The 16,003-nt window shown below is 61.3% G+C and overlaps 1 protein-coding gene across 1 annotated transcript in view; it reads left to right on the top strand.

Moving 5' to 3' along the window:
• Nucleotides 1–16,003, top strand: part of CACNA2D2 (calcium voltage-gated channel auxiliary subunit alpha2delta 2) — a 226,879-nt gene that overhangs the window by 206,765 nt on the left and 4,111 nt on the right. Inside the window, exons 11-33 of the mRNA XM_074914169.1 lie at nt 742–900; nt 1,384–1,491; nt 2,190–2,268; nt 2,484–2,533; nt 3,384–3,473; nt 3,643–3,711; nt 4,155–4,229; nt 4,694–4,768; nt 4,942–5,013; nt 5,321–5,392; nt 5,570–5,631; nt 7,607–7,683; nt 8,898–8,918; nt 11,174–11,234; nt 13,644–13,741; nt 13,956–14,046; nt 14,178–14,240; nt 14,363–14,466; nt 14,542–14,640; nt 14,733–14,827; nt 15,118–15,165; nt 15,574–15,645; nt 15,811–15,963. Of these exons, the coding sequence (XP_074770270.1) occupies nt 742–900; nt 1,384–1,491; nt 2,190–2,268; nt 2,484–2,533; nt 3,384–3,473; nt 3,643–3,711; nt 4,155–4,229; nt 4,694–4,768; nt 4,942–5,013; nt 5,321–5,392; nt 5,570–5,631; nt 7,607–7,683; nt 8,898–8,918; nt 11,174–11,234; nt 13,644–13,741; nt 13,956–14,046; nt 14,178–14,240; nt 14,363–14,466; nt 14,542–14,640; nt 14,733–14,827; nt 15,118–15,165; nt 15,574–15,645; nt 15,811–15,963 (1,893 nt within the window). The remainder of the gene's footprint in view (nt 1–741; nt 901–1,383; nt 1,492–2,189; nt 2,269–2,483; nt 2,534–3,383; nt 3,474–3,642; nt 3,712–4,154; nt 4,230–4,693; nt 4,769–4,941; nt 5,014–5,320; nt 5,393–5,569; nt 5,632–7,606; nt 7,684–8,897; nt 8,919–11,173; nt 11,235–13,643; nt 13,742–13,955; nt 14,047–14,177; nt 14,241–14,362; nt 14,467–14,541; nt 14,641–14,732; nt 14,828–15,117; nt 15,166–15,573; nt 15,646–15,810; nt 15,964–16,003) is intronic.

Here is a 16,003-nt window from a genome sequence, read left to right as displayed (position 1 = left end):
AGACCCACCTGGCCAGGGACTGCAGAGCAAGAAATGCCTTTTATATTTTTTCTTCTTAACCACACACCTGCATATAAGCAAGGAAATGGCTGCTTGGGGCTTGGTTGTTTGTGGTGGTGAATGAAAGCTGCCCCCATCATGGGGTGTTTGGCAGAGATGCTCCCAGGGCAATCCCAACCAGCTACCGCCTGTCTGTCACCAGCCAGTGACAGCACACCCCCCACGGCATTGTCACCAGCCCATGACCTCACGCAGCACAGTGGCCATACCACTGCATCTGTGTGTCGCTGGGCGCCCAGCCCGTGCCAGCCCTCCCCTGTCTGGCCACAAGCACGCTGGTGCTAATTAACATGTCTGGCCTGGCTCCGTTAGCTGGATCACTGCTCCCCTAATGAATGGGCCCTATTGCCAGCAAATGAAGCCGTAAGTGAGAGGCAGCACCTGCTCCCGCTGGCGGCACGGTGTGGCATGCTGCTTGCATGAGCCTGGGGGGTCCTGCAGAAGCAAGGGTGCAGGCGAGCCCTGTGCTGGCAGCACCCACTGCCGGCACCCACACTGTGTGGCTCAGTGCTGGGTTTGGCCCAAGCTAAGCCCCAGGCTAAGCATAGGCTGAGACATGGGACATGGGATGGTCCAGCTGCCTCCCGCTTGTGGGAGCTGAGTGTGGTGGGTGGTTTGTGCCTACCGGGGGCTGCCCCCGTCCCTTTTCTGCAACCCTCTCCCCTCCCTTTCGCCTCCCAGTTCAACGAGAAGGCAAAGCCAGTGTCATGCTTCAAGCACCTGGTTCAGGCCAACATCCGGAACAAGAAGGTCTTCAAGGAGGACGTGCAGGGGATGGTGGCCAAGGGCACTACTGACTACAAGGCTGGCTTTGAGTACGCCTTCGACCAGCTGCAGAACGTGAGCTGGGGGCTGGGCTGTGAGTTGGGGGGACAGAGTGCACCCATGGGTGCTGCAGATGATAGGAGAGCTCCAACCACCTGGCTGCTGCCCTGCACCTGGGACTTTGGCGTGCAGAGGGCTCCTTGTCCTCCTTAGCAATGTCGAGGGGAACCTCCCACCCCCTGGCCGATGTACTCAAGGTTCTGCTGCAGCCACTGCCCCTCTGGGTTATTAAAAGTTAGCAAGGCTGAGCAGAGGTGGCCAGATCCAGCCAGACACCATGCTAGAGGCAAAATAAAGATGAATGGTGCTATTAGGTACCTAGCAGGAAGAGCCACAACATCATTTCCAAGCAGACAGCATCCCCTCCTGCCTGTTCACCCCGGCCACCACCCTCACCCTGGAGAAACAGGCTGGGAAAAGAGACGGGTCAGGGCCAGCCCCGTGCCCAGCACCACTCACTCTGAGTCTGACCTCAGGCCCCGTCTCTCTGCCCCGCAGTCCAACATCACGCGTGCCAACTGCAACAAGATGATCATGATGTTCACGGACGGCGGTGAGGACCGGGTGCAGGACGTCTTTGAGAAGTACAACTGGCCCAATAAGACGGTGAGGGGCTCTGGGGCTGTGTGCCAGGCTGGGGCCACTCACCGGGGAAGGAGATGGCTGCTCCAACTCCATTGCCAGCTTCCACCTCATTTGCCTCATCACCATCCTCTCTCCCTGACAACCTGGTCCTGCACCAAGCCGCTGCCCTGGTAATGGGATGGCTGATGCACCAGGGCCATTTACAGCCAGCTCCTACCTTGGCGTGTGGGAGGCATGGGACCAGGCTCCCCACGGGCTGCCAAAGAGGGGATGGGGCTGGTGGGCTCCCCAAATGCTGGCCCTGGGGGAGCACACCCCAAGCATGAGACAGGGCTGCTGGTGGGCAGGCAAATCAGCAGGAGGGTCCCCATTGCCCCCACAAGACGTGGAGACCTGTGGGATGGGGGGGTTCTGGTCCATGCAGGACCCTCAGAGAGCACAGACCCCTCTGGGTGCAGTGATACCCCAGCGCAAGGACCCCTGGGGTAAGTAAGTAGCTTGGGCCAACACAGTGATGCTGGGGGACAGGACTGGCCAGGGCTGGGCAGGGAGAGAGGAGCTGCCTTCTGCCCACCTGCACTTGGCTGTGGGCAGCAAGGTCTGCAAGCCATGGCAGGCAGTGCCACACTGTCCCTGGGAGGTTGCCATCAGCCAGGAGAACCAGGTCTGGAAGACAAGAGTGCCCTGTGGACAGCCCTCACCACCACGCTCTGCTGCAGGTGCGGGTCTTCACCTTCTCTGTCGGGCAGCATAACTACGACGTGACCCCGCTGCAGTGGATGGCCTGCGCCAACAAAGGTGAGGGGGGCTGGCACCCAGCAGCTGCGGGGGGCTGCGGGGTGCCGCGGGGTGCCGGGCTCACCCCTCACACAGGGGCTGGCACCAGTTCTCCAGTGCATGCCACTGCCAGCAAGGCACTGGCTGCAACCCTGGAGGGCTGGACAGCAAGACAGCCAGACTGCTGGACAGGCAGACAGCTGGCTCTCCAGCTGCCTTTCTCTTTCTTTTCCAAGGTTACTACTTCGAAATCCCCTCCATCGGTGCCATCCGCATCAACACGCAGGTATGGGAGGGTGCTGGCAGGCAGGGTGCCAACAGGCAGGCAGCGCTGCCCTGCCTGGGGGTGTGCTCAGGCAGCCCCAGCCCTGCTGCAGAGCCCAGAGGCTGGCAGCGAGCGTGGCAGAGAGCTGAGCCGAGCCCTCAGCCAGGCCTCGTGCTATTGAAATAAGTAATTCATCTTCTGCAGCTCCCCATGGACCTGCTGCCTTTTGAGTGACTAATTGTGAAACATCAGGCATTAATCAGCAAAGAGCAGAGCTGAGCTGAGCGCAGGCAGGGAGCGAGCGTGATCAGGGCCAACCCCAGCAGCACCCCGTTCAGCAGAGCCCCACACCCTGCCCCACTGCCCCTTTCCTGCCCCTTTTCTTCATCAGATGCACACGAGGTGCTGTGGTGGGCAGGTGACAGGGGGCCCTGAGCAGGGCAGCCCCTCGGGGCTGGGCTGACATTGTGGCACAGCAGCTGCCCTCCCACACAGAGGTCTGCCTTGGCAAGGCCAGCCAGGACAAGGGAAACTTGCCCCAGGAGAAGCAATGTGGGCCAGGTGTGATGAAGCAAGCCCAGCCTTGGGGATGGCTGGGAGCTGGGGGGCCTCTGGCTGGCACTGCCTGCAGAACAGATGGGGAGCCTTTCCAGCCCGTGCACAGCCAATGGCAAGCGGTGCCTTGTTTGCACCTCGACAGGCCTGTTGGGTTCCCAGCTGGAGCCATTACCCTCAGGTTTGGTAGCTGCCCAGCACCAAGCACCCTATCAATGATCCCGGGGACGTGTGTGGGGACAGGGCTGTCACCAGGTTGGAGCAGGGAGGTATCTGGCTCCCACGTCATGCTTTCACCCACCCTGTGTCCCTGCAGGAGTACCTGGATGTGCTGGGCAGACCCATGGTCCTGGCTGGGAACCGAGCCAAGCAGGTTCAATGGACCAACGTCTACCAGGATGCTCTGGTAAGAACCCCGGCCCCAGAGTGCAGATGGGGTCACCAGCCCCAGAGTCCCACACAGCACATGCCCCCCATCTCCCTTGCTAGGGGGTAACCCCTCTCTGCTGCCCACCCCCAGCTCTGGGTCCTGGGGCCGACGAGGGGCCATGGGACACCCTTCTGTGCTTGTGCAGGGGCTGGGCCTGGTGGTGACAGGCACGCTGCCAGTGTTCAACCTGACGGAGGACAGCAGTGACAGAAAGGTAGGAGACTGGCTCCCACCGCCCTGGCTGCACCAGGACCTCCGGTGTGGGGCTGCAGCAGGGTGGGGAGGGAGGGTGCCCTGACACTGGGTGCATGGCTGCAGGGGTCAGCACTGGCACCCCTGGGGTCCTGCCTGCTCTGCACACCCTCCCTGGGGTGAGACCAGGGATGACTTCCATCCCGGGGACCCAAAATGGCCTTGGCTAGCTCTGCCAGTTCAATGGGGATAGCTGGCAGCTGCAAGTCCCAGGGGACTGTGGTGTCCCATGGAGGGCTGCTGGGGGGCTGGCACATCCCACCCTGTGCCACTGCGGTGTCCAGGTCTGACCCACATGTCCCCAGAGGGAAAAGAGATCCATCCCACTGTTTCTCTGTCCCCATGCTGGCAGAGGCAGGTGACAGCCTTGCTCCCACCCACCTCCCTTCCTCTGCTTCCTTCCAGAACCAGCTCATCCTGGGCGTGATGGGGATCGATGTGGCTCTCAACGACATCAAGAGGCTGACGCCGCGTTACAATGTGCGTGGGGGCTCCTTTCCCTCCATCCCTGCCCTGTGCTGCCAGAGCCTGGCATGGGAGCTCGCTGCAGGGAGCCCTGAGCTGCAACCCCCAGCACCCCATAGCACCTCCAGCAGCGCTGGCGATAGCAAGGTGCAGAAGGTTGCAGGCAGGGATTCAGGCAGGCAGACGGGCAGGAATCAGATCTGGGTGATGCTCTGGAACCCCGAGCAGAGCTGAAACCCTGGCAGGGTCAGCGGGGAATAAACCTTACCAGCCTGGGGAAAGTGGTAGCAGGCAAAATCCAGAGCCAGGGTGAAAGATGCTCTTGGCCTGAGAATAGAAATAGATGGATAGAAAATGCTGAGCCCCAGGGGTGGCTTGGGTGAGCTCTGCCTGCAGAGGTGAAGGTGATCGCACCAGCATGGCACGGCACACCGCAGGGCTGCCTGGCCAGCCTCATCCCTCTTCCTGTCCTCCCACAGCTGGGGGCAAATGGTTACGTCTTCGCCATCGACCTGAACGGCTACGTCCTGCTGCACCCCAACCTGCAGCCCCAGGTGAGGAGGGGCCCGTCGGGGTGGCAGCAGTGGGGGTTAGCTGGGCCCTGTGGGACATGCGGCTTCCCAGGGTCATTAGGAGCTAAGTTTGGGAATTGTGATGAGTTTGTCTGGACTCGGCAGCAGCTGCAGGAGCCCTGAGCCCTTCCCCAGCTTTCCCTTTCTGCCTGCAGATCATTAATTTCCGTGAGCCGGTGACACTGGACTTCCTGGACGCTGAGCTGGAGGATGAGAACAAGGAGGAGGTGGGCAGACCCAGAAGCAGCTTTTGGAGTACAGGCTGGCCCCCTGTATTCTGCAGTTACAAATGTCACTCAGGCCCTCCAGCCTGCCCTGGGGAGCACCTCGTCCTAAGGACCCTGGCACAGCTCCTGTGGGGCCACAGCGGGGACGGGAGCTGAGTCACTGTCCCCTGGGTGCCAGGGGATGAGCCTCCCCCAGGCTGCTCGCCCCTGCACCCCGTGGGTCCCCAGTGTCACCCCACTGGGGTGGGTGCCCATAGGTGCATGGCCAGACTCTGTGGCCCTCAGTTACCCCCTCCATGTCCCCCAGATCCGGAGAAGCATGATTGATGGGAACGACGGGCAGAGGTTCATCAAGACCCTCATCAAGTCCCTGGACGAGGTAACGCTGCAGGGGAAGGGGGTCACGGCTGAAACCACTGCCATGCTGAACGCGCAGCCCCGGCGGCGGGGAGTGAGGGGCTGTGTCCGGCACCGGGCTCGGAGCCGGGGTCCAGTATCACGGCACCGGCAGGGTCCTGGCACTGCAGAGGCCTGACTGGCTCCCTCTGACCTGCAGCAATACATCGACGAGGTGTTCAGGACCTATACGTGGGCCCCCATCAAAAGCACCAACTACAGGTGAGCGGCGCTGCCAGCACACCCGCGCTCACCCGGCGGCGGCCAGACCCACACTGGAACAGGGCTGCGGTCTTGTGTCTGCAGCTCGAGAGGTGCCTGAGGCCACCAGGAGCATGTCCTGTGGGCTGCAGGGTTGCAAACATGCCATCACATCGTTGCACACAGCCAGTGATGCTCTAGAGAGCACTCACTGCTGAGCTGGGCCACGGTCCCCAGGGCTCAAGGCTGCCATGCAAAGTGCCAGATAAGGGACAGCCCTGCCACCGCCTGCCTGCACAGCCAGGGGCTCGGGCAGGTCTCTGCCTGCTCCAGGGTGGGCGACAGTGACACGTGCCCACTCTGCAGCACAGGCATTGGCTTCAGAGGCACTGGAGAGTATAACTCCCCTCAGCATTTATCACCCAGTTTGCACCAGTAGATGTGTAAAAAAAGACCCCCAGCATCATCATGTCCATTCTGTCCATCTTGTGCTGCCTTCATCCTGTGAGGAGCCATGTGGTCCCCCCGCTGCCCAGCATACCCTCCTCCTCCTCACTGCCCAGCTCAGGAGAGACTGACAAGGGTCACAGCCACTTTCCAGCTCTGCCAGGTGTCCTCCACCCTGCCCCGTCCTGTCCCCCACAGTGGCACCTCTGGAGCCAAGCAGCACTTTCAAGGAGGGGACAGTGACACGGGGTGACACGGCTGTGGCCAGGGCTGTGGGTTGATCTGTAGGACGGAGGGTGCTGCCAGGGGCTCTGCACTCCCGTAGCTCTGCACCACAGCAGGAATATTCCCTGGGGTTCCCTGGGACACTGTCAGCACAGGGTGCCAGCAGCACTGAACAGAAAACAGCCATCACCCTTGACTTGCCACCAGTGGTTTGGAGTGCCACCACCTCTGCCATGCTTGCTGGGGCACCCAGTCCATGCTGCAAGGCACAGGCAGGACTGTGGTGGCTTGGGGGCTATGTCCAGGTCCCGGTGGCTCAGGTGCAGGTGTGACATCTGATGACATTCAGGAATGTGGCCCTCACCTGCTCGTGATCACTTATCCCAGGCAGCAGCTGGCACAAACACCATCACCAAAGGCCACTGGCTGCTGCAGCCAGCACCCAGGAGCCCAGGTCCCTCCAGCAGCGTGTCCCATGGGTTCAGCAGCCCCAGCACCACCTCCTGCCACCGCCTTTCCCGCCCCCATCCCACACCCTGCGTGCCAGACTCCAGGCTGGTGGATCCCTCTCCTTCCTGGCTCACCAGTGGCCGATGCCTGTGTAATGGTTGTCTTCAGTATCTTGCTGGGAAGGTTTTATCCCTTCCTTTGGGGGCTGTGTTTCTTTTCACCTTCCTTACAGGGATGTCATGTCCCTCTTCATATGCATTTCCCTTGGTTCCTGGGTGGCTGTGTCCTGCCCATCTCAGCCCTGGCTGGACAGGCTTGCCACCTCCTGTGTTCAGGGGTGCCCCCAGGATGGTCCTGGCTGCCACCAGGATGACCCTGGGTGCTCTGGGGATGGCCCTGAGTGCCCTGGAGATGACCCTTGGTGCTACCAGGATGGCCATGTGTGACCCAGGATGACCCTGGGTGTGTGGGGAGAAGAACCTGGGTGCCTCGGGATGGCAGTAGGTGTACTGCGGATGACCCTAGGTGCCACCAGAATGGCCCTGCATGCTCCAAACTTGACCCTGGGTGCTATGAGGATGGTCCTGGTTGCTCTAAGGATGGCTCAGGTTGCTCCAGGATAACCCTGGGGGCTTTTGGGACAACCCTGGGTGCAATCAGGATGACTCTGGGTGCTCTAGGGATGACTGGATGACCCTGGGTGCATCACTGGAGAGAAGGATGCAGCAGGCTGTGTTGGATGCCAGTGGGACCACAGCCTGCAATAGGCCAGGGACGGGTGCTGCCACGGGGGGCCGGGCACGGGCTGGGGGCCACCAAGGGCTCTGGGTGGGTGTAAAGCCTTACACCGCCTGTCTGCTCTCCCCCTCCGCAGCCTGGGGCTGGTTCTGCCTCCTTACAGCACCTACTACATCCAGGCCAACCTCAGCGACCAGATCCTGCAAGTGAAGTGTAAGTAGCCCCTGGCTGTCCCCGCCACCCTCTCTCACTCCCGCTCACCCCCACACCAGCCCGCGGCTGTCGGGGGGAGAAACATGAAGCAAAAACTTTTGAAAAGAGATAGGGATCACTATGAGAGGGAAAAAAAAAAAAAAAAAGAAAAAAGAAAAACGAAAAATAAAAGAGGCGTGAGTAGAGGTGAACGCACAGAGGGAAAGCGAGCTGCCTGCCTGGGGTGCCCCGGGGTGCCAGGGTTTGGTCCTTATGCTTTGCACCCCAAAACCCGAGCCCCAGGCTGCAGGCAGGCGCTGCCCGGTGCAGGCAGGGGCTGCACCACTGCCTGTTCGCCTCCTGGGGACGAGGGATGACACTATAGCAGCCAGTTAATTTGTGAGCCTGGGAAAGTTTGCATGGATCTCTTTGATTTCCTTTGGTTTATTACAATTCTTTGGTTCCGGTTTAAGCCATTTATTCTTCTTTTTATGAGTTCGGTTTCGGTTGGTTTCGATTTTCATTTGGAATTAATCTGTGTACGTGTGTGTTAGCCTGGCCCCCCCTTTCTCTCTCTTTCTCTCTCCCCTGACCCCCAAGCCTTTTTCCCACTGCAGGTCCACGCTGCTCCCGGGGACCCTCTCCCCCGTTTGGAGAACCGGACCCTTCCCCTCTTCCCCCCATTTCTCCCCATCAGCCGCCCCGGCGGCTCGACCCCAGCCCCGCTCCAGATCCAGCCCCTGCCGCCCCCTCCATCCATCGGCAGGAGCCCCACATCCCCGTGGGGACAAGGCCAGGCTGTCCCCATTCCTGGGAGGGGGGATCCCTCCACCCCCCGGCTCTGCCCACCGTGCCGTGCATGCCCCCTAACTCAGTGAGGACATTTTGATATCAAGACTGTTGCAACTGTTTGCTACTGACTCTCATTTTCCTTTGGAGTATTGAATATATATATATATATTTCTCTAGTTATATCTTTGCATTTTTTTTTATTCTTATTTCACTGTGGCCTTTTCTTTTCATTATTGGGTTTTTCTTTCTTTTTTTCATGTCGTTTTTTGCAAGAGGTTTCCTTTTGGTATGATTATGATACACAATATTTTTATTCAAACGGCGATTGAATAAAATATTGTTTGTGCCCCCCTTCCCCCTTTCCACCCAACCCCCTTTTTTTTTGTTTGTTGTTTTTTTGTTTGTTGTTTTTCTTGCTTTCTCTCTATGGTGGATTCACACAGTACCAAACAACAAAATGAAGGGCAAGTATTTTCAGTCTCAGACCACTCACCTTCACCACCCCGTCCCCTGCCCCGTGTCCAGTCCCCCCCCAGCCCCCCTGCTTGCCCATCTCCCTGCCCGTTTGCCACGCCGAACCTGCAAACCGCCACCAACTCGCCCTTCCTCCCTCCTCCTCCTTCTCCTCTCCTCCAGTTCCTCCTTTATTTGAAAGCAACATGTCTTGTTCTGTCCATGAGAGCTTTGTCACGACGATTCCCCACTCCCTCCCCGCACATCGCTCCCAAACCCGGTTCGATATCGTTCAAGACCCAATCTCGTATGAAACTGCCGTTTTCAATCCACGAGGTTTTTTGTAGCTAGTTTGATACCCCGCTCTTCCTACCCCCTCCCTTCTTGCTCCTTTCCCCCCGCTCGCCTCCTCCAGCTCCTTCTCCCCCGTCCCGGCTCCTCTGCTTCCTCCTCCCCAAGACAACTCAACCTGAAAGGGATAGGGCTGTGCAGGGAGCAGGGGGCTGCGGGGTGGGCACCCAAAGGTGGCGGGGACGGAGGGCAGGTGGGGGACCCAGTCCTCCACCACCGTCACCCTCTGAGGCAGGCTTTTTTGGGGAAGCCCCCCAAGCAGAAACCCTTGGCAGAGGTGGGGATAGGACCACCCTGGGGCGATGCCACCCTGCTGCATAGGGGACAGTGAGCCTGGCCCCACGGGGATGTGGGGTGGCCGAGCCCCAGGGTGCCGCGCTGCCTGCCTCCATGGCTGCTCGGTGGCTGTCCCCGCTGCCCTGGGCCAGAGCATGGCATGAAGCCCCTGGCAGCTGTAGTGTCCCAGCACCATCCATGCCCCCCCTGGGAGCAGCCAAGTTGGAGCCCAAAGTCCCGCAGAGGCAGGAGCCGGACCTCACCCATGCGACCCAGGGCAGGATCTGGCCCACATCCCCGCAATGCCAGAGGGGCCCTGTGGGGCCGGACCCACAGCTCCTGCACAGCCCCACGATGGGCCAGGGGACACCCCGGCATGTATGGTCACCGGAGGACCCACCGCCATGCTCCCTCCCGCACACGCCCCGCACAGCACCCCGCATGCAGCACCCGTCGGCAGCACCCGCTCGCCGGCACACACAAGGGGACAGCTGCGGGGGGCACGGCAGCACGGGGGGGACGGGGGGCATGGGGCCAGCGGGCAAGACAGCAGGGAGGTGGAAGTGTCACCCTCAGCCCTGTTCTATCAGCTTTGAGTTGCCTCCTCCTGGCGCCCCTGCGATGGCAATGCTGATGGACCAAGTACGAGTGTTTTGTACTCCTCTCCTCCTTCTCCTCCTCCTCCTCTTCCTCTCATCAGCTTGTACCCAGCCCCTTCCTACAGCCCTCAGAGAGCAACAGTCCAACCTCTGGCTGTGCCCTGCAATGCACCAGGGGCCGGCGGGAGGGTGAGGGGGTGGCGGTGCCTGCCGGGGGGGGCCATCAGCCCCAGGATGTCCCATAGCACCCCCCCACACACCCCCCAACCTGGCTTGCCCCCACGAGATGAAACCCGCATCCGCCGCCTCTCTGCCAGGGGGGTCCCCGAGAGGCACCCCAAACCCTGCTGGGCGGTGACCCCCCCTTAAAGCAGAGCGAGGTGCCGGGCAGGCGTGGGCCCCCATCCCTACTGGGGTCCCACCGCCTCGGGGAGGGAGGGGGGCCACCGGCGCCTGGCAGCAGAGCCTGGCAGCGCATTGCACGGCACTTTGCTGAGCGGGGAGCCTCTGGTTGGACTGTCCTCGGCAAGGTTCCCCGTTTGGCCATGTTGATGCCTGAAAACTCCTTTTTTTTTTCTCCCAACAACCAAGTGTTTTGGTGATCCTCCTCCGGCCAGGAGCACAGCATGTGGTTCCCTGCCCTCACCCACCACCCCACCCCCCCGAGAGAGAGACGCCCCCACGCCCTCCCAAACATGCATATATATACATGTGAGCGCATATATATATGTGTGTGTGTCTCTGTGTGTCCCTGCGTACACGCCGCCAGCCGCGCGTACGCAACCGCCCGCCTTCAGCCCGCGACCGAGCAAATTCGAGCCGAGATGGGCAAACCTCTCCCGATTTGGCTATAACGTTCCTTCCCGTGCGGTGCCAGCGACAGCAGAACGGCCTTTTCCTTCCTCTCTTGTTACCAAGAGCAGCAAATGCCTTTTTTTTTTTTGGTTCCCTCCCCTCTCTCTCTGTCCGTCTCTCTCCCTCCTGGCCCCTGGTGTCCCCGTCCCCCCTCCCCGCCAGATAACCTTCCCTTTCTGTTGCAGATTTTGAATACCTGCTGCCCAACAGCTTTGAGTCGGAGGGACATGTGTTCATTGCTCCCAGGTAGCTTTGCGTGTGCGCTTGCCGAGGTGTGCATCCGCCCCGGCCCCACTGCCAACCCCCCCATCGCCCCCCATCCTCGCCTCATCGTGCCTTGTCCCCCCTCCCCGTCCCCTATCGCTGTGTGTGTCGTGTGCCCGCTCGGCCGGGGGGGCTGCCGCCGGGACCCCAGCCCCTCTCCGCCACCTGGTTGCATCCAGCACGGTATATATGCACCCGGCACGGCCTGACCTCTGTGCGTGCATATATAGGTATAGTTTCTGAAAATCGCCCCCGCCGAGCGAGGGGCCGGTGGTGGCATCATACAGTCGTGCTGGCTGTGGGGGGAGGAGGGAGAAAGAAGGGTAGGTTTCTGCTCAAATTCAGGATGCCCAGGGGGGTTGGGGAGGCTGCCAGCCACAGGCTGCAAACAGGGACATGAGGACAGTACAGTGGCCCCCAGACAGACAGACATGTCCCCTCCCCTGGTCTGTGCCACCCAGTCTTGTCACCTACTGGGGACGAAGGGCCGTCCCCCAGCGGGGTGTTGAGGAGCCCAGTGGCTCTGCTGGCACCCTGTCCTTCCCGCTGCTGCAGTGCAACCTCTGACCAGCCCTAATTAACATTACCTGCTAATCAGCTATGTACCTGTACATCATCATACCAGCTAAAGGCTCCAGTTAGGGGTGTTTTATCGTTGTAGTTCTTGGGGACTGCAGCATCAAAGCTACAGCACTGCCACCCATGCCACCTGTGGGTACCCCCTACACTCCCTGCCTGCAGCAGCCATTACTCATGTGAATTCAGGGTAAACCAGCCCACAATGTACAGTTACTGTGCAGCCCCGGCTTTTCAGGGGGAACTTGGTCCCTGGACAACGCACACAACAGCAAGGTTGAGGTCTGGGAAACATGGCAGCCAAAGAAGAGTAGTAATGAAACAGAAAAATCCTGTTGTTAAAAAATGGGCCCATAAATGTGCTCAGGGAATAGATAGAGGTGATATCCAAGCTCGAGGCCCAAGATGTGGGTCTGCCCTCCAACTGCTCCACTCAGGCTGTGGTGATGGGGTCAGTGTCCAGCATGGGACTCTTGTGGCCCGTGCAGCTGGAGAGAAAAGTAGGTTCTGAAAATCAGGGCGAGCCCTTCAGTGTCCCCCAGAGCAGCTCTGTGAGCACCCTTCCTGCGCTGGGTGCCAGCCCGGCATGAGCAGGTGACAGGGAGGAGATGTGTGCCAGGGAGACTGCCTGGCACCCAGGGCGACTGTATGATCTGCCGTCGACGCTGCCATGCCCATGGGCCACTGAAAATTTTCAGAAACCGTATATCCCCTGCCCCCATGGGTGTGTGAGTACCTATGTCTGTGCGTGTCGGTGTAGATATTTAGGTGGCTGCTCCCCCCGAGCAGGGGATGGGGAGCCGGGATGGGCTGTCCGGGGTGCCCCAGCTTTTTTGGCTGCCCCATAGTCATGCTCACTGCCACCCTCTGCTCCAGCGTTTATCCTCTTAATGAGGTTTTTGGAGAGTCAGGAGCTTGGCAGAGGGGACATGAGCTGGAGGAGCCCTGAGCCCCCTGGCTCTGCCTGCAGCCACACCACTGAGGCTGGGGGGCTCTCAGCATCCCAGGGTGGCACTACCTTCTGCCATCCATAGCGCCTCGTGGTGACCAACAGGGCCACAGCTGTCCCCAGCATTGGCAGGGCTAGGGCTCTGAACTTGGGGTGGCCCCAGCCTGGAGCGGGGATGCAGCACCCCCCACGGTGCCTGTCACAGGAGGGGCCCAGGGCCAGCAATGCCCACGGGCAGGTGTCTGCCCCCACCGGCCAGGCCTCACCCAACACCCAACTATCTACGCAAAGGGTACAAATATGGCTGCCGAGCACCTGCGTGGTGCTGCCGGCGCAGCCACGGGGGCTCCTGAGACAAACACCAGCTCACACCCGCAGTGGAGCCCCCGCTCCCCAGGGTGCCACAGGGGCAGGGCAGGGTGGGCACGGTGGCGCCTGCCTGGCCCCGCAGGTAAGTACGGTGGCAGAGGCACCCAGCCCCCACCAGTAGTCCCACCAGTATAGGGAGAGATAGGCTCAGGGTTGTACCGCTCTGGGCAAACTGGGATCCATCAAAGCGGGCCCTGGCAGAGGTGATGGCACCTCAGTGCCGGTGCAGTGCCGGACGCGGTGGCCGGCGTGACGGCTGAGCTGGCAGCGCTGCAGGCAGCAGAGTGCTGGGTGCCGGGCGGTCTGCAGAGATGCCCACAGCCGGCTGCCCCAGCGGGGTGACACTCACGGGAGTGGTGGCATGTCACCACTGTCATGTCCCCCGGCAAGCCCAGGTGCTGGCAGCGTGGCCAGCGCCTGCCCCGCCATCCCCGGGGGAGAACTGACCTTGCCTTTTCCATCCTCGCGAACGGCAAACCTTGTCCCCCAAACCCCAGAGAGTATTGCAAAGACCTCGACTTGTCGGATAACAACACCGAGTTCCTGGAAAACTTTATTGCCCTCATGGAAAAGGTGACCCCAGACTCCAAGCAGTGTGAGTAGCTGGGGATGGCTGGGGGGGACCTGGCAGGGGGGTTAGGGTGGGAACAGGGGTGCAGGGGGAGATGGGGCAGGGGGTGAACCATGCTGGGGTTAGGGTCCCGGGAACTGCTGCAGAGTGGGTGCTGGGGCAGAGCAGGGAGGCATGGGGGGCCAGCCCTCACCTCCTCCTCCTCCTCCTCCACCTCCCTCGCCATCTTCCTCCCAAGGTGACAACTTCCTCCTGCACAACCTGATCCTGGACACGGGCATCACGCAGCAGCTGGTGGAGCGGGTCTGGAAGGACCAGGACCTCAACACGTAGGTGGAGGCAAGGTGGCCTGGGACGGGCAGGGCTGGATGGGGACGGAGGGGGCTTGAGACAGGCTATGGGGATGGGGGCAGAACAAAACCCCCCTGATGCCCAGTGTGCCCGGCCCTTCTCCTTGCAGGTACAGCCTCTTGGCTGTCTTCGCAGCCACCGATGGGGGCATCACCCGTGTCTTCCCCAACAAGTGAGTGTCTGGGGGGTGGGGGGGTGTGCCCCACCCTGCATGGTGACATGTCTGCTCCAGTGGGGCCATCTCCAGTGGGACTAGAGCTGAGTGACAGTCATGGCCGTGCTGCTGCCCTCCAGGGCTGCAGATGACTGGGAGGAGGAGCCAGAACCCTTCAATGCCAGCTTCTACCGGAGGAGCCTGGACAACAAGGGCTACATCTTCAAGCCGCCCTACCGGGATGGTGGGTGCCAGTTTGGAGCAGCGGGGGGTGGTACAGGCCACACATGTCCCCTGATGCCACCCCTGCCCTCCATAGCTGGCTACCGGGGGCTGGACCTGGAGAACAACACCATCGGGATCCTGGTGAGCACTGCTGTGGAGCTCAGCATCGGGGGCAAAACGCTGAAGCCGGCAGGTAGGCAGGGGGCTGGGTGCCTCACCACCAGGCTGGGGGTTCCACGTCATCCGCCCCGCACCAGGGCTCACCTCATCTCCCCGCTGTCCCAGTGGTGGGGGTGAAGCTGGACCTGGAGGCCTGGGCTGAGAAGTTCAAAGTGCTGGCAAGCAACCGGACAGACCGTGACCAGCTGGGCACCCGCCGGGTACGTCCCCAGGGCTCCCATGGCACTGTCACAGTGTGGGGATGGGGACAGGGATGGAGACAGGGAGGGAGCTCTGCTGGTTGGGGACGTGGCTGGGAAGCACTGCCAGGACATGGTGCTTGTGGCCCCGCTGGGCTTGTACCTCCTGCACAGCCCTGCCAACAGAGGTTCGGACTACCTGTCCCCACCCCCTGGGGACACCACCCCGTGTGTCCCCTCCTGGCAGGAGGACAGTCTGGGGGGAGGACGGTCCTGCTAACCTGTCCCTCTGCCCTGGTTTTGGTTGACAGTGTGACCCCTCAACCAGCTGTGAGATGGACTGTGAAGCCAACAACAAGGTGGGTGGTGGGCAGCGGTGGGGACAGCGGGGGACAGCAGGCAGGGGGAGGAGGGTATGACTGGGGGACTCCCCGTCCCCTGCCCACCCTGCCTGTGCTGTCTGGGTGAGTGCACCCACCCTGTCCGCCTGCAGCTCCTGGAGCTCAGCCAGCCCCTGACCCTCACAGGGATGAAGCCCTGGGGGTTGATCCCTGGACCATGGACCCCCACCTTGAGGGAGCTGTTAAACCTCCCAGGGTGGGTGGTGGTTCTCAATCCCTGCACCTAACACCAGGATGCTCCTGAGCAGCCCCCAGGCTTGGGAACATCATGCTGGCCCCCCTGCCTGACTGCCTGTCACCCTGCTACATGTCCTGCCTTGCCCTGGGAATGTCCAGGGTGTGGGTGACGCTGCCCTCCTTCCCCAGGACCTGATCTGTGTCCTCATCGATGACGGGGGCTTCCTGGTGCTCTCCAACCAGGAGGACCACTGGTACCAGGTGAGCAGTGGCCGCGTGGCAGCTCTCCTGGGCATGGGGTGCCAGCAGGGAGTGGAGACCTTCGAGCTTGTGTCATGGGTGGTGCAACAGCCCCGCTCAAGTCCTCCCCAGGGGAGACCCACAGCACGGTGGCGTTTGGGTGCAGACTCGTTGTCCCCATCCCAGGTGGGCAAGTTCTTCAGCGAGGTGGACGCCAACCTGATGTCCGCCCTCTACAACAACTCCTTCTATGCCCGCAAGGAGTCCTACGATTTCCAGTCCGTCTGCGCCCCCGAGGCCCAGAGCAACACGGGTGCTGCGCCTCGGGGCGTCTTCGTGGTGAGCGCCCATGGTGGCAGTGGCTGCCAGGCAGTCTGGG

This window comes from Athene noctua, chromosome 10 (assembly GCF_965140245.1).
Source record: "Athene noctua chromosome 10, bAthNoc1.hap1.1, whole genome shotgun sequence".
Lineage (NCBI taxonomy): Eukaryota > Metazoa > Chordata > Aves > Strigiformes > Strigidae > Athene > Athene noctua.
Note: the sequence above shows the minus strand (reverse complement) of the source record. Positions and strands in the feature narration are given on the sequence as shown.